The following is a 27,828-nucleotide window of genomic DNA, read 5'->3' on the forward strand; positions in this document are numbered from 1 at the left end:
CACACGATGCATGTACAACTTTTCTGGCACTGTTTATTCAACTTTCCCGCTATACAACGAAAGCTGCTTTGTATAATTTCTTCCTCATGCACAGAAACAACTGGGTAAAAAAAGCAGTATGCTGTTCCTGTAAACTTCCACAAGACAATAAAATAAAAGCTTAGTACTGGCATGTCGCTGTGTCCGCGCAAGACGACGCTGCAACATTGCAGATGGCGAAGTTCTATCCTTCGTTCATAGAAGCGATTTCCACTCTTCCGGTTTTCACCAAACAGTACGTTGTCCACAGTGTGTTCTAAGGCGTACAATGTGAACCGAAAAAAATATTCATAAAGGTCTAAAAAAGTTACACGACCGCAATTTTTTCGTCGGCAAGCGCCTGAAAAAAGGTCATAGTTTGAAGAAACGAAAATTCTGTGTTTGGCGACGTCAAAATTTGCAGCACATCCCAATCGCATAAGCTCTTCTTATGTTCACGAGAAATCCGTTTGTTCGCCGCATTCTCTTGTTGCGATAATCGGCGGCATAATAGAGAATGACCCCGGAGGCCAAGCCCTGATAATCGCCCGCGATTTCCCACTGACAAGGATAGGCTGTGGTAGGGGATCAGTCATCGGAGGGCTTTGGCTTACGGTTGCAAATTGGTCGGAGCCGAGAGAATCGTCGAACAACGAGACGTCAGATGCATCTATCGCCTGCGTTTCAGCGGCTCCTTGGCTTTCATTCTTAACTCGTTCGTTCGACGTCACCGATGTTACTAGGTCGCTACTGACCGTCGCATCTTGTCCGCCTTGATCCTTGAACGTCACCAATGTTACCAGGTCGCTACCGTCCGTTGATGTGGGCTGACTACGCTTAGTCCTAGACTTCCTGGATTTTGACCCTCGGCACTTGCTTTTTCTAATCTTCGGAGAAGATGATAATTGCTGAGTGCCGAATGTAAAACCTACCACGCCTTGCCCATCATGGCTGGCGATGGGGTATATTTCGGGGACCACCGGTGCAATGACTGGTGCTCTCTCGCTCGGCGATTTGTCTGCCCGGTTGTAGCAAAGCAATTCGGTGGGGCCGGGTTGGGCAGCAAGCGTCGGCACTTGTATTTCGCCTGGTGGATAGATTTTGCTTTCTAGTGCCGGTGCAACGGGTGGCGGGGATTTCTGGTCCTTGTAACCAGAGCCTGGATCCACGCTGGCGATGGTGTCAAGAGTTGTATGTATATCAGATCCAGGTTGTGGCGAGAGTGACTCTTTTTTTCCTTCGGCTTTTGGGTGGGATTCGTTCAGCTTTTCCTTTCCGTTTTTGGCTGTAAGAAAAATAAATAAATTACAAAATACATAAAGCACAACGGATTTCTGTGGCTCAAGCCCTACGTCATGGCTGATGCAACAAGAGACAAGGTCTGGCTGCGCGAGTGTACGTCTCTACGACAGCACCCGAAAGACTTGCGGATTCGCGCTCGCATTTAGTAACGAAAAAGTGGACATTTATTGGTATTAAAATGAGCCTATTTGTTAAACTCTCCGTAAAAATAAAAAAGACGACAGAATCTGGCTACTTTATCTTTCTTACGGCACAGCGCACAGTTTATCAAATTTAATTTGCGGTGTTTGAGATGCCAGAAAGGGACGATAAATCACAAAGCTCAGACCAAAGCCTAGAGTATCGTGTTTGATAGCCTGACGGAGTTTTCTCTTGTCAGTAGTTCAGAAAGGTACCGCCAGAGGTATGTTGGCAGCTCGAGAAATACGGCTGCAAGCAGGAGCTCTCGCAGTAGCATCGAACAGTCATCATTGTAGTCGACAGAAAGGGAGTATTTCCTTCTTTCGGCGGGCGCTGCGAGCAGCCGCACCTGTCAGGCGCACATGCGTTTTACTCTGCAAGACAGCCTTGCTAAATCACGGAAGAACGCCCTGGAAGCCCACCAGACCATCTCTACCAAGTACGGAACAACTTCCGACGACATTCTATTAAGTTTGGAGAATCTCGGCATATTTCTCGGTATGTTAAATTCGAATTACAGCCGCAGACGTTGGAGACTGATCTAAGCCTAACCAAGCACGCCGACCCCTCTGGTGCCACTCGGCGCCGACTAGGTCCAGACATGAAGTACTACAGCACTGGAAACGGCTGGCACTATCCAGTACGACAAACCCAACCAGGTAAACCGCGCAAACTCATTCTCCGTGCTCCAGGCAGTCTGCAACTTAGCCAGATTACTCTACTCGCCTTGCATAGAACGTTAGCCCTCAGGAGCAACCTCACCCCAGAGGAAGCGCAGGCATGACTACTACTATAGAACCCTTCAAAAATATCGTCAGCATCACCAGGAATAACATATCAACGATTAACATGCTTTTAATGATCACACAAATCACCCACGACCAGACAACCCATAGCGTCAGTGTATACGCGCCGGCCGGTCGAGAAACGTTCAAAGGAGTCATCTACCAAGACGAGCGCAACACCGATCCTGCACTCTGATGCAACTACTTACTGCTCCACCCGGATTCAACATCGTCGCGGCAAGAATGATGGGAGGCTCCACGACAGCGATTATAACTTTTTAGGGAACATACATACCCCTTTAAGTGAGCTTGGGTGGCCCCATCGACCGATGCAAGCCGCACTGTCCCAAGGCACAAATACGCTTCAAACGCCTCGGCACAGGAAACAGAGCTGATGTGTGCTCCCGCGCAACGATTGCTCGCTGCCCACAACTGTGGATACGCCAACAAGGACGAAACTCACACGAGCATCACCAACTGCGTGAACTGTCAGGGACCGCATCGTTCGGACGATGCCAGCTGCTCAAAGCTACTCAAACTCGAAGCCGATGCAGTGGCACGGTAACAGGCACACCTCAAGCAAGGCGCTGAATCGTCGTCATCTAGAAGCAATAACAGCTTTCTGGTAAGCCCCAGCAGCCAGCCCAAAGCCAGACAGCCAAGCAACAAGCCCTCAGCTACCCCATCAAGGTCAACCGGCACCGGACAATGACAACCCAACAAGAGGCCCAACCCCAACAGGCAGCAATAGCTCGACAAACATCAACAGCCCAAAAAGGTGATCCACCCACTTTCATACAAATAAGCTAACCGGACAAAGAGAGAGGCACTCTCACCACGCCTAACTATACCCAAAGCCCCGATCTACAATGCGCAAGTGTACCAACAACACATAGGTAAAGCACCCCCGCCACCTCCCAACGTACAGCTCGTTGACAACGTTTCCGTGGAAACGAGCAACCAGGCGGACGACAGTAGCGAACTTGAAAACAAACGCACCAAAACCGACGAAACAACCACTAGAGTCACGTTAGAAGCGCTAAATTGCACCCTACAATCCTTTGTGACGATGATGCGCTACGAGATGCAATGCGTGAACCAACGAGTAGAAGAAATTACCCGCACGATGGAAGCCAGAGTGACCGAAAAATTTTCCATCGTATACCACCCGCTCCAAGAACACATACAAGCCGTGCAATGCCACCTCGACGTGACCATGCAGGAACTTTATGAACAGCAAGAATAATCCACTAATTATACAATGGAACTGTCGAGGTTTCAAGCAGAAGCAAGAGGAACCTGACTCATGGCTCACAAGAAACAGGCTCAAACCAGACATTATTGCGCTCCAAGGGCCAGGCAACAACACAAAGCATTTGGGATACACCAGGCATCAGGCACCCTCAAGATCGCAACATAAACTCGCAAAGATCTCTTGGCATCTCAAGACATTAATATCAGCCTAACCATCAAGATAGCATCACATCGCAACCAGCTATACACTACTAACCTCTACAGCCCCCAAAGGATGCCCTAACTTATATAAAAACAATATTGCACCCTCCAAACGACAAGAGCAAGCACGTATAGTATTGGGGGAATTCAACGCACCTCATACATCATGGGGTTACTGTAGAAACACAAGAAGGGTGAACGCCTCTTAAAGGGGCACTAACATAAAAATTTTGCATCTTGTTTTTTTTGTTGCGATAAGTAGCTAGTGACCTACTTATAACCTGTAGAAACCTCATTTGCTTCAGCGTGCGACGGTTGTTTAATTAGAGGCATTTTCAATGCGGCCAGTCGCAGTTTCGGTTTCAGCGAGTGCCGCGAAACGATGGATTTTGTGGATTTTGTGTGAACAAAGCTGACCACGTGACCGTCGGAGGGATATCACAGAGCAGAGCCGCCGTAGCACTGTCGAATCCGCATCGACGGCAGTTTCTGCGAATGCCCCCACGTACTGATCTCGTGAGGCGCTTAATTAAAAAGCGACCGTGGATGTGACGCAGGCGCTGCGAGTGCAAATGCTACCGCGGCTAAAGAACGACGCGCGACGCTCGAGACGGTGGGTGGCAAGACGCGCGCTGGGAGCAGCCGGCCGGTCTGCCTACAGGTCCGCCTACAGATGTGTTCGGCTTAGCACTGCGGCGGATATTCGAGTGCCGCTCTCGTAAGCGGTGCAGATGACAATTTTTAATGCAACCCGCCATCGCATCATTAACTCCTTTCTCATGTAAACCACCATGGTCGGGACTTGGGGACAATTTCGTGCAGCGGTAACAAGCTATCACTCGAGCTACCTGCGCCGGCCTGGGCCACTTCGCGGCCGTGGCCGCCACCTGCACAGCGACCGTGCGGCTAGCTCAGTGGGCTTTTCGTGCCTCCGGCGTGTTTTCGCATCCAATGGTAATAAACAGTAATAGAAACAGAGTGCCTGGAATCGCTGTAGAACTTTGGTCGCGGCCAGCTGCCCGATGAGCTGACGAAATCACGGCGCCTCCGCCGCCAACGATCGGGTCGTTCGTTCTCGAGAGCAGAAGTTCCGCCCTCCGGCCCTCCGATTGGAGCGGCGAGCCGGGCGAGCCGGCGAAAAACGCCGGCAGTGTGGAAGCGGCAAACACAAACTCGTGACGTGTTTGGGTGTTGTTTATTTACACAATATCCTCGGGATGTCGATTGCGCGTGGTCCTCTGCTGGCTGCTCGGTTGCGTTTCGCACACTTTAAAATTTATTTTAAATATGTTCTAGGCTGTATTCGCCGCTGATATTTTGCAGATGATGTATATGTGTTCCCACCAATCTATCTCCGAAGTTATCTCGCGTTCAAAATTTTGTGTCAGTGCCCCTTTAAGAGAAATTCAATATCATGAATGCGTTCACCTAACGAACTTCAGCAGCCTACACGCATTGGCAACTCAGTACAAAAAGAAAACGCCAGACCTAACACTATCATAAAGCGGTGTAGATGTGAAATGGTGCAGCACAAAAGAATATCTAGGCAGAGACCATGCCATCATCAGTGTCATTCCTAATCATTCCATCATCATCATCATTTCTAAACGGGTAAAGCGGAAGACAACGCGCATTACAGAATGGGACAAGTTTCGCGAAGAGCGCATTAATCAACGGCATGATAACATTCAAGACTGGACCCAGCAGCAGCTAAAAGTTGTGCACGGCCATACCAAGAACATCACGCAGTATTAAAACGAAGGGCCAATAGATAAACACGCCGTCCACTGCTGCGAAGCACGCAATAGCTTAATCAAACGATGGAAACAACGCAAGATGAACAAAAACCTTAGAAAGCGAAACGCAGAGCTCAGCCGACACATCCGGGAGTACACTACAATAGCATACCTAGAACAATGGCAGCAAACCTGCGACAAGGTCCAAGGCACAATGGGAATGAGAAAAACGTGGAACCTACTACGAGCCCTCATGAACCCAAATTTAGCCCTTCAGGTTCCACCTAAGTATCAAGCATATGTCGGACCAGTGAATCCCCTCATCGATGACGAGTTCATCCTTGCAGAATTAAATTCAGCCATCAGTAAATGCACTGGAAACAAGGCCCCGGTGCAGGACAAGATGACTACACCGTGTCTCAGAAATCTAAGGGAAGAAGATCGCCAACTCCCCCTACAAAACGTGAACGATGTGTGAACAGGTACGCAGCCTCTCCATTTGACGTGGAAAGAAGGCAAGATGGTATTCAACCCTAAGCCAGGAAATTCAATAACCGTCTGCAACCTGCGACCAATACCGCTCACATGAAACGTAAGGAAACTTACGGAACGAATGGTACTCCAGCGACTCCAAAACCGCCTAGAAGATATGATCATAGTCACATTTAATATGATAGGTTTCACGCAACATTTATCTATGCAGTATGCACTCCTTGCCCTCCATGTGGAAGTAACCGCAGAACCGAGTTCGGCACAAGTAATCCTGGCGGTGGATCTCAAGAAGGCGTTCGATTAAGTTGACTACGACGCCATACTCGAAGAACTCGCAGCGAAAAAATGCCGACCGAATACGTATAACTAAACTACGTTAAGGCATTCCTTCAAGAGAGACTCCTTACGATAGAAGTAGGAGATCCCGAAACAGGACCAATACCTCACCCAGAGAGGGGAATTCTTCAAGGAGCGGTACTATCCCCAACTGTCTTCAGATTAGCGACACTCAAGGTTTATAGGACACAATTGCAAATAAAAGACATTAGGCACCTCATATGTGCGAATGATGTTACCATATAGAGCACAACTTGATCACCAGGACACATCCAGACACAACTACAGGAACCACTCAATCGAGCACAACCAGGAGCAACAACAATAGCACTATTATGTTTCGCAGAAAAACACTGAGCTGCTAACCGTAGCCAACATACACTGGAAACATCATCCCATTAACTTAACCCTGCACGGCAATAAAATTCCAACTCCATTAACTATCAAAGTACTAGCACACTACTTCCAAAAAGACGGAGGTGGACACGCCACAACCAAACAGATACTAAAGCAAGGAGAGCCGGTTCTTCAACTTATGAAGCGGATCTCCAACAACAACAGGCGCCTAAGGTGGATGACCTGCTGAGACTGCACGAGGCCCTAGTCATTGCGAATAATATACGCAGCCTCATACACTAATTTTTCCAAGACACGGCTTAAAAAATAGACACCCTAATCCGCAAAGCATTCAAGATATCGTTGTGTCTCCCTATCAGTGCGAGCAACACAGTACTTGGCAAAATGGGGACAACAGTGACCATGGACGAAACAGCCACTGTTCACAAAACACCAATTGTGAAGGCTGAAATCGAACCACAGCCGGTCGAAACTCTTGGAGTCTCTAGGAAACGCGGTTAGCCAAGCGGCCCCACCTATTGCCAAAATTCATCCACGAGACTGGCAAAAGATCAAAATGGCCCCCTTACCGATAATATGGATACAATCCGACGCACAGAAACAAGATTCATAAGTGCAAATTACTTTAAGAAGAAACCGAAGAGGGAGCTGGACCAAATTCACGCCTACACAGACGCGGCAGGGGCCAACACGTGGGCAGTAGCACATTGGAACACACTCAACCGATCTTACACTGAGAGCAACATGCACCTCCAGAAGTCAGAAGAAGCTGAGATCTACGCAATACGAGAAGCGATATCTCACCTCAGTCAACCAACCCGTTCCCTAAATATATACACAGATAGCAAGAAAGCCTGCCGAATTATAGCATCCGGACACACACCCCAAATTGCGGCACATCTATTTAGATATATACAAGGCACTTTGAAGATATATTGGATTCCGGGTCACGCTGGCGCACTGGGTAATGAGAGAGCAAATGAACTCGCCCGAGAAGTGCACTACCGGGCTCCCAGGAACGGCGGCGTAACTCCCAGTGAAACCGAATCAAGCCCACGACAGCTTCACCTAAAAGACTACAGGATAGCCAGACGCAAGTTACCGCAGCCAAACCCACAGCTAGAAAGACAGCAACAGACCACATTCAGAAAATCGCAAGCCGGTACACTATAGTTCATCTCACAAGCTACATGCAGCACTGTGGAGGCTATATTGTTATCAATAGTGCGCCCACTGAGGGCGCCTAATCCGCCGTGAAGGGGGTCCTGAAAGGACACTCCCTTTTCCCCTCTCGGCAAGTGGCACCGCACGGCCCCGGCGCCTTTTGTTGCTTCCTTCGCGGTGAGTTAGGCGCCCTGAGGGGTACAACAATGTAGCCTCCACAGTGCTGCATGTAGCTTCTGAGATGAACTATAGACACACCTGCTACGATACACCTTGTGGAAAGGGTAGTGGCGGGAACCCGCTCTCACCGGCGCGGGTCAGGTAGGGGCGATCGCTCCTCGCCCGGAGGCGACGTCGTCTCCGCCACGTCACGCACCACGTGAGTCCAGCCGGCCCAATGGGGCGCGGGGAGAACGCGGTGACGTCACGAGCCGTACGGCCGGGCGGGAAGAAGGACGGCGCGCGCACCGGAGAGAGTCTAGCCCGGGACAGCGACACGATCGCCGGCCAGGTAATTTCCTCTTCCCTTTTCGCAGGCGAAGCAGCAAGCGGGCGCGGCCATCTCGAGCCGAACGGCTCCGGCCGCCGCCATCGGAGCAAGAAGCAGGGGGACCGGGGGTTCGAGGAATAAACCCCGCCATTGCTTGTGTTGGACGGTTGCATTTGTGTTGTCTGCCCCTCACGCCGGCCCGTATACACGGTCCCCGCGTGCGGTGGACCGTCCAAGTCACACCCACGCCACATTTTGGCGCCCCTAACGTGGGGGCCTCGTCTGCAAACGCAGTTGAGGCGAACAGTATGGCAGACAACGCCAGCGAGTGGTGCGACCTGATGATGCTCGCCGGCCAAGCCGCGGAGACCCCTCACCGGCCGACGTTCCTCACGCCACCCGCGAACGCATACGTGAGTCGGGAGCACCCCCCCTACGGCCGAGTTATGAGCGCGGAGCGCGCACAGTCGGCCCCCGCGACTTTTCGCGGCCACGGTGAGCAATCGGCGCCGACCGGCACCGGGCGCTCGCCCTTCGTGTACAAGGCAAACGCCTCTACCTGCGCGCCATTCCCCGAACGCAGCGAGCACCTCGCGCCAATCGGCACGGTGCCCTACCAAGCTGCATGGGCGGCGCGCCCGACAGACCCCACGGTGCCGTGGACGAACGACGCCGCACCGGACATGCTGATCCAGTCGCCCGCGCAAACGGTAAGTCAGCGCACGGAAGGGCCAGCAAACGCGGCCGGTGTCGCAACGGCACTCGCCAGCGCGATACAGCAAGCCCTGCAGGCCGTACGGCCGCCCGGCCCCCGCGTCAACATGCCGGTTCCTACGTACAGCGGCGGCAGCGACCAAACGAGCGCCAACGCGTTCTTGGTGGCGCTGAATCGGTACCGGCAGGCGACCGGCTGCAGCGACAGCGACGCCCTGAGCAGAATCCTGCCCGCGGCCTTGGTGGGGGACGCTGCGCGGTGGCACAGACTCGTCGCCACGTGGGATGAGTTTCAAGCGGCGTTCCGCGAAGAATTCCTGCCGTACGACTACCAACCGCGGATGCGCCGGGAACTGGAGCTGCGTACGCAAGCTCCCGATGAGCCGCTGCTCGAGTATGTCCGAGCAATGCAGGAACTGTACGAGTACGCCGACCCGGAAGCCTCGAATGCGGAGCGGGTCGAGCGCGTCGTCCGGCAGAGCCACCCCACCTTCGCTTTATACCTACGCGGCTGCAGCTGCCGCAATCTCAACGAGCTGGCCGCGGAAGCGCGCAAGGTGCAAGCCGCAATCGCGGCTTCTCGCGCTTATCGGCCACCACCGCCACCAGGAGAGTCGCTCGAACCCAGTTGCGCCTGGCACGGAGGCGCGCTCCTCGGGCAGGCGGATCGGGATATCCGAGAGCAGCAAACGCGGCTCTCACTTTCAGACCGAGCGCCGCATCCGTACCCATCCGGGCTGCGAAGCGCGGAGTCGGGAAGCCCGGACTTCTCGAGAGCGCTGATCAGCGGTTCAAACCGACCGCTCCGGCAACTACCGGCACCGCCGACCACCGCATCAAACGACGATGGCGCGGGGCCGAACGGCCGCCGAGCGCCGGAACAGCATCGAGCACCACGGCGTGAAATACGGGGTCTATTCGTTTCACCTGCACCGCGTGAACCAGTTCAGGCGGTGCCGCACTTCGCCGTTCGTTTCAGCGGTGCAGCTCGCGGCACCTGAACCGCGCCGTTCGATTCACCGGTGGTGCCGACGGGTGCAGGACGGGTTCACGGCTTTGCCTGCACTCCCTGCCGAGGAGGTGCAGAAGCAGACGAAAAAAGTGCAGGGCTGGTTCCGCCGATGGCGGAACCCACTTTGCACCGCTGTGAACTGGTTCAAGAGGTGCAGGCTGAATCGAATAGACCCACGGTGTTACGGCTGTGGCCAACCTGGTCACATAGCTCGCCTTTGCCCGTCGGGTCAGGGAAACGGAGCGGGCCGCCGGTGAAGGCACCGGCGGCTGCACCAGCTAATGCAGACGTCATCACCGCGCCGACAGCCTTTCGGGTCGGAATTCCGCCGGATTCGCCCGCGCCATTCATCGACCTCGCAATCGCGGGGCAGGACTTTAAAGCGCTCTTGGACACGGGCGCGAGCACCTCGCTCATAGGGGACGAAGTCGTCCACCACCTCAGGCGAAACGCCGTTCGGTTACGCGACCGAGGGAAGCCCCTCCAGCTCGCGTGCGGGGAGGCGCGATCGGGCGGCGACGTGCGCATCACCGTTCGGTGGAATCGGCAGAAGCGGCGAATGCGCTTCGTGCACTTGCCAGGGCTAACGGTCCCAGTCATCTTGGGCAGAAACTTCATGTCCAAAACCGGCATCGCGGTCGACATCGGCATGGGAGGCTATCGGGAACCCCCGCTTATGTCACTCGTGCCGTTCGCCGAGCCACCGCGGTGGCGGAGCCGACACGCGCCGCGCCGGAGCGCCGCGCTGGCGGCACACCTGTAAACGCGCCCGGACGAGAACCACCCGCGGGGCGGCCGCTCGTAGCGGTGGCGGAGGAGCGTTCTCGGGAGGAACGGATCGCGGAATTACGCGCGCTCCTAGCAAACGCTTGCGAGCTGTCCACCCCCGAGCAAGATCGCGTCCTGTCACTGCTGGGTGAGTTCAAGGAGATGTTCACCGAGCGGCCCGGCTGCACCAACCTGGTACAGCACGGTATCGACACAGGGGAGGCCCAGCCTTGGAAATGCAATCCCCGCCCAGTAAGCCCCGCTAAAGCGGGATTCACACGACGGAGAAACCCTCTCACGGAGGCGGACGGATATGTGACGTCAACAGCACGTGACCGGATTATCCGGCCTGACGGCGCATCCACACGTGCGGAGCTACGCGGAGTGACTAGCAGACGACAGCGCCGAGGAACAGGTTCCATTCCCCCGCCGAGGGCCACCGCCGTCGAGCGAAAACATGCGGAGGCATTTTCTTTCGCGGAGCCACCGCGGGCTATCCCCACCGAGGGGCGGAGCCTAAAACCGGTCACGTGAGCGGGTCCCGCGGGCCAAAAAGAGAGGGTTTCTCCGTCGTGTGAATCCCGCTTAAGCGGCAGGCAACTGACGCCGCGTTGGATGAGTTGCTCAAAGAGGGGATCATTCGCCGTTCAACGAGCCCGTGGGGATTCCCGGTGGTGCTGGTGCGCAAAAAAGACGGTAGTTGGCGCTTGTGCGTGGACTACAGGAGGCTGAATGCAGTTACCCAGAAAGACGCGTACCCCTTCCCGAACGTGGACGAAATCGTCTCAAACCTCGGGGGTGCGGGCTACTTCTCCATCTTGGACGCCAGCAAGGGATACCTGCAGGTCGAGATGCGACAGGGCGACGAATGCAAAACTGCATTCACGTGCCACCGGGGGCTGTATGAGTTCGTCCGCATGCCTTTCGGTCTGTGCGGAAGCCCGAGCACATTCCAGCGGCTGATCGATCGGGTGCTTGGAGATGCCAAGTGGCAACACGCACTCGCCTACCTGGACGACATCGTCGTGTACTCCCGCACCTTCGAGGAGCACCTCAGCCACTTGAGGGACGTTTTGGGGAAATTGAAGGCGGCGGGAATCACACTGAACCCATCCAAGGCCCAAATCTGCAGTTCTCAAGTGAGTTTGCTCGGGTACAAGGTCGAGCGTGGGCAAGTGTCCCCGGACCCAGGGAAGTTACAGGCAATCCTGGAATTCCCCGCGCCGAAGGACGTGAGCGGGGTACGCCGATTCCTCGGAATGGTAGGGTACTACCGTCAGTTTATTCCGGCCTGCGTACGCCTGCAAGAGCCCCTGACAAAACTACTCAGGAAGAACGCTCCCTGGGAGTGGGGAGAAGCGCAGGAGCGCAGTTTCCGGCGGCTATCACAAAGCATTGCCGACACGGCATCGCTAAAGCTGCCGGACGTCAACAAGCCCTTTGTGATACAGACGGACGCAAGTGACCTCGGCATAGGAGCCGTGCTCCTCCAAACGGAGGGAGAGCAGCTGCGACCGGTGGCGTTCGCCAGCCGCGCACTAACGCCCGCTGAGAGAAACTACTCGGTGACGGAGAAAGAGTGCCTGGCCATCATCTACGCACTGCGGAAGTTTGAGATGTACGTAGAGGGGACCAAATTTACGGTCGAAACCGACCACATGGCACTCACGTGGCTGTCCCGCCTCCGGGAGCCGAGCGGAAGGCTCGCGCGGTGGGCCCTGACCCTACAGCGCTTCGAATACGAGGTGCGATACCGCAAAGGGGCCACAAACGTGGTAGCCGACGCGTTGTCACGGGCACCAGTACACGACGAGCACGCAGTCCGCCTCCAGAAGCTCTTGGAGGAGCTGGAGGCGGAATAAAAGGTAGGCGAAACCGCTTAGCCTAAGGTGGTTAGAACGCTAGCCATCTTGGAGTCGGACACCATCTTGAAACCGGGGTGGTGGCAGTCTTAAGGGAGGAGGAGTGTGGAAAGGGTAGTGGCGGGAACCCGCTCTCACCGGCGCGGGTCAGGTAGGGGCGATCGCTCCTCGCCCGGAGGCAACGTCGTCTCCGTCACGTCACGCACCACGTGAGTCCAGCCGGCCCAATGGGGCGCGGGGAGAACGCGGTGACGTCACGAGCCGTACGGCCGGGCGGGAAGAAGGACGGCGCGCGCACCGGAGAGAGTCTAGCCCGGGACAGCGACACGATCGCCGGCCAGGTAATTTCCTCTTCCCTTTTCGCAGGCGAAGCAGCAAGCGGGCGCGGCCATCTCGAGCCGAACGGCTCCGGCCGCCGGCATCGGAGCAAGAAGCAGGGGGACCGGGGGTTCGAGGAATAAACCCCGCCATTGCTTGTGTTGGACGGTTGCATTTGTGTTGTCTGCCCCTCACGCCGGCCCGTATACACGGTCGCCGCGTGCGGTGGACCGTCCAAGTCACACCCACGCCACAACCTCATGCAAAGTAGAGGCAGATATATCCCCTCCCTATGCCACTCCTGTAATATCATCGCCACTCAACAACAGGTATAATGGGAGTCCCCCTTTATGCGCAAATTACACGACACTACACTGAATAGTGGCTGGCCACTGAGAAGACCAAGGACCAGCAACGTGGCCTGGTGGACTTCATCGAGGTAATGAGTGGGGGCCTGGACGGAGGCACCCAGTCTGCATGAAGCTCTCCGACAGACATTTCTCTTCGTTTGGCTGAAAATAGAATTCCCCCCCCCCCCTCTCTCTCTCTCTCTCTCTCTCTCTCTCTCTCTCTCTCTCTCTCTCTCTCTCTCTCTCTCTCTCTCTCTCTCTCTCTCTCTCTCCTTCTTTCGTCCTACAGTTGCCCATTTTCTTCTTCAGAAACTGCTGTACTATAAAAATGATCTCTTTGTTGTCGTTTTTGAAGCCCGCTCACTCTGAAGTTGCTTCAAATTTTCGCGTATCATATTTGATGCATTGGGTCTTCATTGGTGGCATAATTTTCGAGTCGTTTTCGATACGCTCTCTAACGAAGCTCTCAACTGCTCCAGTGTTCCAGGCGCTGGCACGTCTATCTCATATACCATGCTATCTTCATCTGCATCATGAATGCGTGGAATGACATTGCCGACCTGCCCGCAGAAAGCCTTATCTACACAAGAAAAGCGCCAAAAAGATTGCCGACCAGATTCCCTTTGCCTCCCGCATAGAAGACGAAGGTCGCGCAGAATCAACACAAAGAGGACGTTCGAAGAGACATGGCTGGGCATCATCCACTTTTGACGAGCAGGCGACTTCAACGTAGGAGCTGCGTAGCAAGTGCTAGCACGTTTAGCAGAGTTTTGTTCGCGAAATGCAATGTACCTGCCTTCCTGAAAAAGCAACAGAACTGCTTCTTCGAATACCACAAACCTCGATGCATAGCTGGAAAGGAGGTGGCAGAAAATCCCACTGTGTCATATACGACGCATTCAATAAATGTTTACTGATTTGAAATTTCATTTTTCTGTTTGTATGAATGAAGTCATATTAGCCCTGAATAAAAGTACACATGTGCCTGGAATTTTTATTTTCCTGGAAACATGTTTCGGCTTTGGGGGGTTAAATGAAGACCAAATACTGCATTCAAAATTCACACTTGACTGCTACCCAATTTGTATTGAGTGACACCTTTTATCACCAGTTTGGTGAAAGGGAAAGCATATAGCTAACGACCTCCAAAAAAAGTTAGTGTCCATCTACTCTGTGAAAACGGTTGACGCAATTACGAAATGGAAATCCTCATGGAACTTGTTTCGGGATAGTTCCGATAAAATAAGAGTTAGAGCCGGTATCAGTAACCACACTCACTCCGTAGGCGGTCTTGAAGTGACATTAAACGGAAACTGTGTAAAGTTTACAACATCACCGCGAAACAATTATATTTATGATGAAGTACACGAAACTCGGCGTTGTGAATGTGTCGTCCCAGCTGCCAAGTTCACTGCATCGTTTTTTCCGAGGTACTTGCATGATAGTGTGAGTAGCAGACAATTTTACAGAAGCTCTGAAGCAGGCGCGTGTGCTTCTTTGTCAAAGTGAGTTCCGTTGGAGCACGCTATATAGACATATACAGCCTCGCTGCAAAACGTTACCCATACCAAAGCCATTGCATAAACGCCTGCATATCACATGCTTCGAGTCACAAACAAGGCAAGGACCACGGAAGACAACTTGCTTAGCCAGTCAACAAACTCATGTATTTCATCTGTAGAACCACACTTCACTTCGCAGTTTTGAAACGGCTGCTCTCTTAGAAAGGTGACAAAAACTGCACCGATCATGAATGTTTATAAAAACCTAAAAGACGCTTGTGAACTAGGCTCCCGTATAGGATTGGAACGGTCTTTTATGGTTTTTATAAACATTCATGGCTGATGCCTGCTTTTAAGTGTTGTCATGCGCTTTCCCGACCACACGGGCTTCCGTCCAACAATTGATTTCTTCTTCTTAGAAACATAAAACAAAAAACATCTACAAATATGCAACGTAAATGTCCGCGCAGAAGTAATTGGAGCACGAGAGCGGTGGCCAAATTGCATTCCTGCGCCGCGTAGGAACAATATCAGGAACTATAAGGAGCGATGCGTGGCCTCCGCGATTTGCTGCCGGCGGCGCGCCGTTGCTATGTTTATGGCCGGACTGGAGGAGCGGAGGTGCGCGCACTCTCTTGAAAGTGCGCGCCCGCCGCTTCTCCAGTCCGTGCGTGCAAGGTTCTGCGGGCGCATTCGCACTGCTCCCGCCACCCTAGCTATCTGATATGCGCAATCGGCGCTCTGCTGGCGTGTCAGGCCTGGCGTAGCAATTTGCAAAGTATAGCGCTGGGCTCAACGGTGAGGCTGCATGGTTACGTTGCCCCTCGCAGCCGGCATCAGTGACCGAATCCGCCGCTTCTGGGTGTGCAAAACGTGCCTAGTTGCACTCCACAAGGTGCAATTATGAAAGTCTTGTCCACAGGCGGCATAGTGTTACCTGCCTATACAAGGTTTCTCGTGGTGTGCCTGTACGATGCAAAATATTATAACGCGACTGCAAAATATGCCTGAAGAATAGGAAAAGCGCCCCAGGAGTTGTAATGTCTTCCATGGCTTAGGAACGTTGCGATAATCCGGATGGAACTTGCAAACCAGTTCGAATTTCACTGCCTGCATTGCTAACCTGTACAGCAGCGATGTGACGGTTACTGGCCTATAAGAGCGCAGTTTAGTCCTGTCTTCTTTTCTATTGTACCATAAGCTCTGCCTGCTCGCTTGCCGCGTGTTCGCTATTGCCTTCTGTTCTATCCCTGTTCTGATAGCTTGTAGCAGCTTCCACTTGCACTTAGGCCTTAACTAGTTAATCAACTCCATCGGTATCACATCCGTGCCTACCGCGGTATTTTTGCAGACCTTTTCCTCTGCTTTTTTTCAATTTAGCTTCTCCCCGTCTATCGCCAGACACTCCGGAATACCCATCACGACATCTCTGCATCCCTGCAGGGCCTCTTCATACACCATACAGAACTTCTCCATGATAATTTCATGAAGGTATGCCAGTGCTTCCTCTACCCTGCGCATCTGACCCTGTTTGTTTTCTATAGTGCCACTTTCTGTGAGACTCGCGCGTTTCCCTAATGCGCCTTTACCTAACACTTCACCAGCGCGTCTCTACCCCTCCATTGTATTTGCGCTACCCATCGCTCGCTGTCCCTCTGTAATTTAACACGCACTAATTGCTGCGCTTCCTGTTTCCCTGGCCTATATTGCTCCCATTTTAGGTCCCTTTCCTCCTGATATCTCCCCATCCTCTTGGCCTTCCTGTGCTCTCTAGACGCCTCTATACGCCTCTCGATAGCCTCCTTGATTTCTGTGTTCCACCGGCTTCTGGGGGTTCTCTTTCCTCTCCGTCGACCTGCCCTCTCTGCCCTGACTATTTTTTCCTGCGTAGTTTTGATGAGCCTGCAGTATTTCAGTGCCACCTATGAAAGTAGGCGGTGAACAAGATAACCAAACGGCCGTCTGTTAGATGGTAGCAGGCAGGCGTGGTCAGCAGGCAATATTTAGTTTTGAGGCCGTGTTCTTCCTACATCATTGTCCTCGTCATGAAGACACACTGTTTAGCTAGAGAATTGAAATTTTGACTGAAAACCTTCAATTTCTCAGTGAATAAAGCATCGTTGGCTGCTGAACAAGCGCTTAGGGTCCTATAACACACTTTAACTTTCACATCAAACATGTACTTTGTATGCATGGCCCCTTTAAACAAAATGGAAAGCGCGGAAAGCTACTGGTACTGGTTGGAAGCGTTCTGTGAAGCTCTGGTTATAGCTTAGTGGATTCGATAGACGTTGTGCAGTGCGCGCGTGAATGGAAGTGGTTGATGGCGAGAACAAATTAGTAGAAACACTTTTGAATACAACTAAATGTAAGTACAGATTGAGTGCAAGTAAGTAAAGATGAGTACGAGTGTGGAGATATTGTATACAACTACAGAGTGAATACGAGTGCGAGTGAGTACTGATTGGGCACAAGTCGAGTAAGTGAGTACGAGTAAAAGTGAATACAGATCAGTTAGCGCGGAATGAGTACAAATTGAGAACCAATGAGTACATATTCAGTTTGAGTACTCAGCACGAGTGAGGGCTGATAGTTTGAGTACAAATGATTACGATTACAAACCAGTATGTGAAGAGTTAATACGAGTGCTTTTCATGTTCGAAAACTGCACTCGAGGTTACTAAGGACACACTTTTAAGGAATACAAACGAACGACGTGGACAGCACGTTTGTATTCCTTAAAAGTGTGTCCTTAGTAACCTCAAGCGCAGTTTTCGAACATGCAAAACACACTAGCCCAATTCATCACCTTACTGAGTGATTTTCAGTACAGACGAGCTTTTTGATTCTGAGTATGAGTGAGTACAGCTGGAAAGAAAAAACTGTGACTGCGTTTGAGTGAGTTCTTTTTGCCAAGGTTTGGTTGAAAGTCCCGCCTTTCTGTATGTCTGCTTTAAACTGTGCATCACGCACGGGTAGCAGCACATTCCTGCAGATTCGGCAGCGGCCTCGCAAGCACCGGTTTCCACACCCACCGATAGAGGGGACAGTGTTCTCACAGGAAGGGTTTTTCTCCCTCCCCCTAGGGAAGGGAAAGGGGAGGGAGATTCCCGCCAATGACGTTTTAGCTGCCGACCATTTGCGCGAACCGTTTCATTTTTCCGCCTAGCCTGCGGTCAGCGTTCGATGGTGTTCACTGCCCTCAATGGACGAAGTGCTCTTCACTTACAGGAGAGGACTGCGTCGGCGTCGATGTACTCGGATTCTTCGAAGTTTTTGCTCAGCCGGTAGCGACTGGATCTGGCGCGTCGGGCCTCGTGTTCCATGGCGTCGAAGCTAAAAGTGGCGCGGCGGCCTTCCAGCTGGTGCTGCGAGGGAGGAGACCGAATCGAGGGCTGCAGCCAATCCGAGCTCTGGTGCCAGACGTACTTCACCGCGTTCACGTTGGGGACCACGTGCAGCGCAGCGCCGCCCTGCATGCCGGCCAAAGCAGAGTTACTCAGCACACACCAGATGCAAATTTTCTCACGAGCTCCATGTATCAAATCTGGTCTGCGGTTGGCCCCCCCTGCGCTGGGGCGAACTGGAGCGAGTACTGGGCAAGTCTATACTCAGGTACAAGTTAACAACAGCAATAGCTCATGTATCACTCCGCTGAAGCAATGACGGACCCGGATGTCAACGCGCACGGGCGTTCTGAAAGGACATTGCGGTTTACACGTGAGTACGAAGTTTTAGATGCGACTGCATCTCATTCACTCGCCTTGTCCCTGCATCCGGAGTCGGCGTTGTTGTCGGCGTCCGCCCCTCCCCCATTCTCCTCGCCGCGTGAGCTGCGCTCTCCGCCGCTCACCCCCTCTCCTCTCCGATAGCGAACACTCTCTCGCGAGGGGCATTGGATTGGATTCGAATGGATTGGCTTGGCTTGGCTTGGCTTGGCTTGGGTTGTCTTGTATTGTATTGGATTGGATTAAAGTGGATTGTGTTGGATTGTGTTGCGTCATAGCCGCGGCAGACGCACTGTCGCCGGCGCGTCCCCTCGCCGTTATGCGTGCTATAAAACGCGGTGCCTGCGCCGCTCCGCTCCATCGTTCCAGCGCCGTTCCTCCGCTGTCCATCGCTGCAACGTGAACCCCCTATGCGTCGCATCTACACAGTGGTTCCCGCGAGGGGAGGTGGGAGATTTTTAGAATAGGGGGCCCCACCGCTCTGGGTTCCGCAAACGGCTTGGGGCGTCGTACTGCGCATGCGCAGAACTCAATTCGTCCTCAGGGTTTTGGGTTTGCGTTTAGCGCGCACGATATTTTGCCGAAATACCGGGGCCCTCAGAGCTGGCCCCAAGAGGATCTTGCGTTTCTTGCGTCGCTCTGGCATCCAGCGAGACTGCGCGTGACCATGGCTGAAGAGCACGGTGTAAGAATATTCTTACACCGTGCTGAAGAGAAACCTGCGGCTAGTTTCGCGATGAAACCGATCAGCTACGACGATCGCTCAACTGAATTTGTAGATTCCACGCGTCGTTCCCAAAAATAGGGTTAAGCTGACAATTGCGAAGCGTTGTCTGCTCTCGTAAATGGTACGCGCACACGCTGGTCGCGCTAGCTCGGTCGGCCCACTAAGCGGCTCTAACTGGCGCAGACAACGGTAGCAGCAGCTTGTCGCCCCTCTTCGAACCAATCTTACCGCGTAAAAGAAGTTCCACATGCGAGAAAGTAGATGTTGGTGTGGTGAAAATTTGTGCTAGGGATTGTTATCAGCGCTGATTTTAAAAGTGGTGATCAAACATCTGGGGAGGTATTCTCGAGTTTTGTCCCTTTTGCGTCCCTTTCAAAAGTGTCCCTTTTGGAAAGCCCTGATTGCCTAAAAGCAAACAACCGGAAGTGACGTAACGCAAGCGCGGCAAACCTATTGTCAACGCTCATTGCTTAAACGGAAGTACGTCACAAGGAAGGGGCGCAAAAGGGACGTTTTCAAAAGGGACAGTTACGAGAATACCGCCCCTGAAGCGATGCTAAGTCTACGCAGAGCGGCCCTGGAGGGTCGGCAGTCCCACCCACACCGCGACGCGCGTTGCGGCGAGCGGCCGAAGGATGGGGACACCTGTGCGATGGAATATAAATCGGGCCACGGCAAATTCTTGGCCATCGATCGCTCAAATGGCAATTATCGCGACAATAAAGTTCCCCATGCAAAAAAGGGGATGATAGCTAGCGTGGTGAAAAGTTGTGTTAGGGATGGCTATTCGCAGTTGTACAGACAGCATCAACCAAATATACGCCACGATGCTAAGCCTAAGTACCCAACACCTGAGCCAACCTGAGTGACACAAGCCGGTTGCGAGCTGCTGGGGACGCCCCTCGGCTAAAACTCGGCGAGCTTGTTGCGTTTGGGTTCCCCTAACTTCTTGGAGGAACCCAAAGCTGGGTTCCCGTATTCTAAAACTACTTTTTCTCCCCTAGTATCTCTTTTGTCCCTCATTTCGTCACTCCTAACACGTTCAAAATACTCGCACTAAGGCACTCTGTTCCTCGTGGAGGAACATCTGGTGTGGTTAACCTGCGACTTCGGTTGTCGTTAAGTTTGACCCGAGTATCCTGTCATCTGCAGGTAGGAAGTTTAGTACTCAAGTGATTGCAGCAGATACGTTAAGTCGTAAAGAAAAAAACTGTCAAAAGTCAAGTAAACATTACTAATGTATATTCTCTAATTCGAAGAGGAAGCTTTATTTTACTAATTTGCGGTATTGAGTCTCACGCTGTTCTGAAGAGGCGGCTTGCAGTCCCAACTCGCGGACGAAGGAGGCGTCGAAAATTTCCTACACATATGTGAGACGTGCTTAAAGGTGCCGTTTCTGGATTCTCCAGCACGAGCAAATACGTCTACCACCCATTCTCAGGCAGTCTACAGAGATTGAACGCCGTCGAAGAAAGGCTAGGTGTATTGCGTTAACAGTTCAAAATTCTGCTCCCCCTGTGTTTCGCCGGTCATCCACATTTAGGCAATTGAATGGCTCAATATTTTTGGGCACGTAGCATTGGTGTAGTAGACTGCTGCAGGCGTGTGCTTTCTCCCCGTTTTCAGACATTTGATATGGTATACCTGCATAGGGCTCTCGTCCGAACCCAGCAGTGAAGCCGGGACCATCTCGACTGGATCGTGACACGTTCTTAGCGCTTCATCAGCACCGCTTGGACTTCGGACCTTCTTTGTTGGCTGCGCAGTGCGCTGCCTGGACGGATCGGCAGTGTCTGCGATGTTATGAACTTCTCGTTAAGCACAGACGGGATTCCGCACGGTGTAGCGGTACAATTTCTCTGAGCTGCTATCATTTGGGTAGTCGTGGTAATCACGGCGTCGACCTCAACTGCTCCTTAACCGGAACCTCGATAAACACAATCGCCGTAATCCGTTGAGCCGGAACACACCCAAAAATTTCCGCTGCCTGTGTGACCGATATTTTGAACATAAATTAGGGTGTTATGAATGGATTTGGAGAGTCACGGTCAAAATCAGGTATAGCTATGATTTTACACTCAACATGGGGAAAAACACACATCAACCACTTCCAGGACGACGCGAAGGGCAACCTTATGAGAGTGTCCTTTCAACAAGTTTTTTTGCATTATTTGTTATACGGGACTCTCGACTGCTTGACTGTCTTGTTTGCCTCCTCCTAGACCGCTAATATGTATAGCGGCAACACTGCCGACCCGGCCTCTCCCTAGCGCTCTGAGTTCGCTTCGGAAGGCGCAACCACATGCGACGTTTTGGTCGCGTTTGGAGACCGTCCGCGGCGACGCGCGTTCAGCGCGCGCCACCAAATACACAGCAGCGCGCTCGGAGCGCCGGTGTCTGCGCATCCCAGATTTCCGGTCCGTTTTCGGCGTCTGCGCCAGATGTTGCTATCCTCAATTTCCGGTCCCCCTCCGCACGCAACATGGCGGCTCTTTAGCACTTTATTTAATAGCACATCAATTTAACGTGTTTTGTTTGTTGAAGTTTTGATTATTCTTCAGTTTATTAGGAATGACTTAAACAGAACGATGCTGCCTTTACCAAAGTAAGTCTGGCAACTTGGATCGGAGAAGCGCTCTTCGCGCGTCTCTTGTGGTTGCTCGAACGCCCGTTCCGCGTCGGCGCCAGGCGCCGCAGACGGCCGCAAGACGCGACCAAAACGTTGCATGTGGTTTCGCCTTAAAGGGACACTGAAGTGAATTTGTCAAGCTCCCGTTTTTGCTTGCACTGCGTAGACTGGCTCAAATTAGCACACTTTTCATCGTTTATCCGGTTGACAAATCGGTAATTATTTTGCAAAGCGCGAAAGAAGAAAAACTACCATGCGCGGTTTGCGGCGGCCGCACCAACTAAAGCTGTGACGTTAGGAGGAGCCGCACCGTGATTGGACGATGCCCAAGGTGAGCAACCAAACAAGTTTCGGTTTCGGTTTCGGTTCTGTAAAACACAACCGGTGGTGTTGTTGGATGGGCATTCTGAATAACTCAGTAATCATCGTACCGCGCTTCTGCCATGTTGTCAGCTGTGAAAATGCGTAAAGATAAGCCTCCCAGGACGGCTTGGAATCGTAGCATTCACTAGCCGAGGCAGTGCATGGACGCCCTCCGCGTACCCGCAGACGCCCAAATGTCATGCGCTTTTCCCCCATATTTGGAGCTTGCCTCACTCATGCCTGTACCATAAAAAGCGTGTTCGCACCAGGCCAAGGGTCTGTTCATTCTGGCCTGTGCCCACTGCCCGCAAGCAGTCGGTGCTTATGGCAACAGCACGCCAACGATAACTCGCTAGCGCGCCAGTGCCAGCCTGCGCGCGTTCTGTGAACTAGTTCGTGGAGCCATGAACGTTGCGGCCCAAAAAAAGGTGAACTCAATGTAGAAAACATCGGCAGAAAACGAAAAAGTTAACTTACGAAAAAAAAAAGCATGTACCCGCGGGGCCTCGAACTCGTGACTTGCAAAACACTTGCGGCAACATACCTAGCGCCTCAGAGCACTAGGCCACGAGACCGGCTCAGCCGATCTTGATAATATAAGGTGTATATTGTACAACAAGTTTACACTTTTATTTAGTTTTGGCATTTCAAGCAGCTTAGTTGACTATTTGTTGTATTGCGCTCGTGCAGTAAGCGTCGCCCGAGTTTCCACAATAGCTCACGTCTAGCAATTGCATTTCGTAGACGGAAAAGCGTTCGCAGATGCGTAGTCGTGCTGCTGATAGCTGTGCTTGTTCGCCCAGCGCAAAAAAGTGCTTCCCGCACCCTATTTTTACGCTGTACGGTAAAAATATCAGTTGATTTTATTTCCTTAATACCTATATTGACTTCGCTGACTCTTCTCCCGCCTTCAAGAGGCCTTATATTTTCCTACTGGCGTACCAGTCAGCGAAGCGTCGCATGTGCGCTTGTGCAGCGCTTGTGTGAAGCGACCTTGACTTGGAGCTAGATACAGTGTACAAACTAACCAAGTAAAGAAAGGCCCATTCTTCCATTCACAAACGTGTCCTGGCTTCGTTTCAACTGAGCGAAAGAATTGCGACGACCCGTCGGCGGCCGGCGGACGAAACGCTGGGCCGACTGACTCTGTCTGAAGGCCGGGGAGCCGTGCGGTAGCGGAGCCAATTGCGAGCTCGGCTCCTCTCGACGTCACACGAAAACGCCGCAGAAAATGGGCGAGCGTAAAGAGAGGAGGACAGCATTTTCGAATTAATTTTTCTGCTAAATAAAATCGCGTAAACGCGCCCAGAGTGGTCGTAACATGGCCTCGGGACTCCGGACTACAATTTGCGCAAGTAATCCCGCAATGTTTACATATCACTTCAGTGTCCCTTTAATAGATGAGTAGCCGCTTGCTCGCTTGCTTTTTGAAGACAGCGGTCCGTCTGCGTTTTGGGCTACTCTAACAATTTTTTCACGGCGAAAGAACGTGGCAGTTTATAATCCGTGTGCATTTGGTAAGCTGCTAATTAGTCAAGCACAAAGTACATCGTTGGCAGAAAACAACAAACGTAGCACGGCCGTAAAACCCACCACTGTAGAAAAATAAACATCGTACTTTGCCTCTATGGCCCTTTCAAGAGCAAAGTATAGCCGTTTGGAACGATGAATGTGGTTTCCCGCCGTTAGGTTGGCCATGCAGGCAATGCAATCTCGGTTCATTAAATACACTGCTTCGATCCAATAACAACCATACCAATTTTATAGCAAGCTTCAAACAAATAACGAAGTTATTAGGGAAAAACACATGCAGCAGTGCGTTCTCCCCAGGTACCTTCCGGCGATTCCTCTGTGACTTCGCAGAATCATGTTTGTGCGATTGGCGGCCGCAGACCTAAGCGACCGCTAAAAATATGACGGCTAAAAACAAAAAAAAAACAAAAAATTGGGCCCATCTCCCCGCGAGGGGGACTCGAGTAATGCGTCGCATAGGGGGTGAGTGTATTGCGTTAACGTTTAGTGTTTGGGGAGTTGGTGGTATAGTGAATGCGTTGTATCAGCAGTTTCTTGACGTAGTTTGAATTAGTCAAGGATATAAGGCGCGTTCGTAGCCTTTGATTCTGTGTCAGTTTTGTGACGCAGTGGGAAGAGCACCATGTACCTCGCGTTCCGCCCACAGGTAGTGAATGCGTTGTATCAGCAGCTTCTTGACGTAGTTTGAATGAGTCAAGGATATAAGGCGCGTTCGTAGCCTTTGAATCTGTGTCGCCTTTGTGGCGCAGTGGGTAGAGCACCCTGTACCTTGCGTTCCGCCCACAGGGTCGTGGGATCGAAACCAGGCGCCGATAAGTAATAATTTTTTATATAGTGTAGGGGGAGGGGTGCGGACCTGTTGTTGAGAGCGAGGAGGGTAGCGTGATGCGGGAGAGGAGGAGTGGGGGAGAGGGCGCACCTGCGCGCTGAGCTGTTGCGGACGGACGGCGGACGCTACATGTGAGTTAAAGAAATGCTCTGCATTTAAAAAACAGCCCTGTGGCCGTCTCTACCGCGGTTTCGCGGCGGCGTTTAATTGTAACCTAGCGATCGACGTGAAGAAATAACACTGAAAGAAAACGGAGGGGAGTGTCGCAAAATTATGAGGGGGACGCCCGCTCCACCGAAAGTGTGTGTATGGGGGCAGGGCAGTTCCCTAGCCCGCGCCAGACATGTCTGTGAAAACCGCCCTCGACATCAGAAGCTGCACCCGAGAAAAGAAACGCAAAAACACGCATTCATGAAAGTGTTCAAGTTCTGCGTGCTGCACGGTCATGGGTCATTCATCGTCGTCCTCGTCGATTGGTGACCCGAACCACGTGACATTAGCGCGGTAGGTTCAACAACGATTTGCAACATCATGCTCGAAGGCGACGTGATCCGAGGTCGCAGCAGTGTACCGTGCGCCCCCGCGCGTTCGCTGATCACGCTATCACTTCCTGAGACGCCGCAGATATGCGCCGTGACCGAAGACTGCAGTTCACGCTGCGGACAAATTTCGCATTACGGAGAATAGTAATCGTCAGTGCTTTTTACTGTAAAGCAGTATATATCTAACCCCTAACCCCCCCCCCCCCCAGTTTTCCTTTCGGCGAAGCGGATTTCCTCGGCGCCTTTCCGGTGCTCCTCCTCGCCATAACCGACTCGTATTACACAACTGTTCTTCCCCTCTACTCCAATGATGTGTCTTTCACAAGTTCCCCAATCGGCTGATGATAGCGCTACCACCATTATCAGCAACTGCACTTTTTTAGCTCGCATTGGGACGGATGCGTGTCGTTCGGTCCGAGGAATAACAGTGGCGTTTCCAGGAGCATCGGCACGCGCAGTACGGCGAATGGATGGGAAAACAAGACAAAGCCGCTACACCAGAACGGGCAGCGCGATTTATCTGATTTCAAACGTGGTTTTATGGGACGCCATTTTGGCGCCAGTTTCGAAGCGTGCGATACGCTCTGGGGCGGTATTCTGGTGTTTTGCCTCTTTTGTGTCCCTTTCAAAAGTGTTCCTTTTGAGCGAGCCCTGATTGGCTAAAAGCAGACAACCGGATGTGACGCAACGCAAGCACGGCGGACCTACTGCGTTTGACCGCGGCTTCTTCGAACAGGCGATTTCAATTTCAAACAGACGGTTTTTGGAAGCAGTCATGAATGCGCCGATTATCGCCTTGTTGTTGGCTCACCGGCGGTACAAGCGGTCGAGAAGCAATGTGTGTACACGCGTTCAATATGCCCCGAGAAGCATTCCGCCAGCATTTCCGCCTCTCAAAGAGGACCGTGTGGTGTCTGTGCGACGAGCTCATGCAGGGTCGAACTTGGTTGGCGGACGCACAGGCTTAGCGTCGAGGAGCAAGTGTTGTGCCGCCTTTGTTTCTTCGCTACCGGTGCCTTTCAGTCAGCGGCCGGTAACAAAGAAACGATATCGCTGTCGCAGCCCTCCGTGAGCCTGTGCAGCATATGCCGCCACTGCAGTGATATATAAAGGATCGTCTGCGAGCTAGCTAACGGTCAGCAGGTGCAATGGAATAAACGATCGTCTGCGAGCTTGATAGCTGTCGAGCAGATGACCAAAATTACACAAGCACTCCGCATGACATTTATGAGCTTTTATTGGTTCTTTGCGCATACACATACCAGCTTAACGTTCGTAGACTTCTCGAGCAACAGGTACGTCGTTATGAAACGAAAATCCCCCCTTTTACACATTTTTTTTTTTTTTTCACTCGTAGAGCACCACAAACATGTAAACGACGTAAAGCACCATTCCAGTCCTTGGAAAAGCCCGCGTCGGCATGCCACAAGTGCGTCGATGCCAAAATACGTAACTGAACGGTTATCTTGACGCACGGGCATTGTCACCGACCTCAAAACGGAGTCCAACCGCGAAAAACTGAGTAGCCTAGGCATTGTTTACACTTCACTGTCACAAGGAAACAGCTGACTGCAGCTGACATCTTCGGACGTTCCTCCCCTTGAGGTGAAAACTTTCAACGTTGTAACAAAAAAAAAAAATTCATCGCGTTCAGTTTTTCAAAATACGTTCAAATGAACACATCAAAAATACTCTGATACGGTTTTAGTTCTTCAAAATGTGTTTTCAAGAACCGTTACGGTATTTGAATGAAAGGCCCACTGTTTAACCGGAAGTACGTCACGATGAAAGGGACGCAAAAGGAAGGTTTCCAAAAGGGACAGTTACGAGAATACCGCCCCTGGTTTTATAACGACGCAATCAAAATCGGAAACGCTAAAGATTCGGACCGAAAGGAGGCGGCGCTTCGAGTTCTGGTGAAACGATTGCCGCAACTGACTTCCACCGTTGAATAGTTCATGGTGTGCGGAAACTGCGAGGCATGGGATTGCCACGATTCGTTCGCTCCCTGGAGGAACAAAGATCATTCGATGAACAAGAACGCGAACACCGAAAGGATAATCAGCGTCCATAAGGAGCGCCTCTCACGGCCGCGATCAGAAAGGCTTCCGAAGCCAGATAGTGAACATTCCCGTCGATGGGCAAGGAACCTTGCGGACCCTCCCTCGCCACAACTCGGACGACAGCGCATTGGAGATTAAGATCAAGCGCCGACTCAAACACAAGCCGACTTACAAGTCCGGAGAGGTCCGGAGTGTATGGGTTGGGATTGGAAATGGGAGGGAGGTGCACAAACACGTAGCTATAGGTTTTATGCCCGTATACTGATGACATATCAGTATTTTTCGGACTATTCCTATCACATTTTTTTTTTCGGATTTTCGGATTTTTTTTTCGATTTTTTTCGGACTATTCCTACCACACGAGCGTCACTAATCTAAAAAGTCAAGCTAATCTTCCTCTACTAGAAACAAGGCGCAAAGTTAGGCGGCTCTGCTTGTTTCATAAGTTTTATCATTCTCGAACAGCTCCCAACGTCATTAAAGAAGTACACCGTCACTCTGACCGCGTCCACCACCCATTGGCTGTTTACCCAGGAAAGACGCTCACCTCTGCCCATCAGAATTCTTTTTTTA

At 52.1% G+C, this 27,828-nt stretch overlaps 1 protein-coding gene across 1 annotated transcript; it reads right to left on the reverse strand.

Moving 5' to 3' along the window:
- Window positions 1-31: 31 nt before the first annotated feature.
- Window positions 32-18,403, reverse strand: LOC144152317 (uncharacterized). The gene is made up of 2 exons (XM_077683574.1): window positions 18,071-18,403; window positions 32-1,303 (listed from the first exon to the last, which is right to left on the reverse strand). The coding sequence occupies exons 1-2, from the start codon at window positions 18,318-18,320 to the stop codon at window positions 474-476; spliced, it is 1,080 nt and encodes a 359-aa protein (XP_077539700.1). The 5' UTR covers window positions 18,321-18,403; the 3' UTR covers window positions 32-473.
- Window positions 18,404-27,828: the final 9,425 nt, after the last annotated feature.

Source organism: Haemaphysalis longicornis, unplaced genomic scaffold (assembly GCF_048455015.1).
Source record: "Haemaphysalis longicornis isolate Haplotype H1 unplaced genomic scaffold, Haemaphysalis longicornis Haplotype H1 scaffold_9, whole genome shotgun sequence".
NCBI lineage: Eukaryota > Metazoa > Arthropoda > Arachnida > Ixodida > Ixodidae > Haemaphysalis > Haemaphysalis longicornis.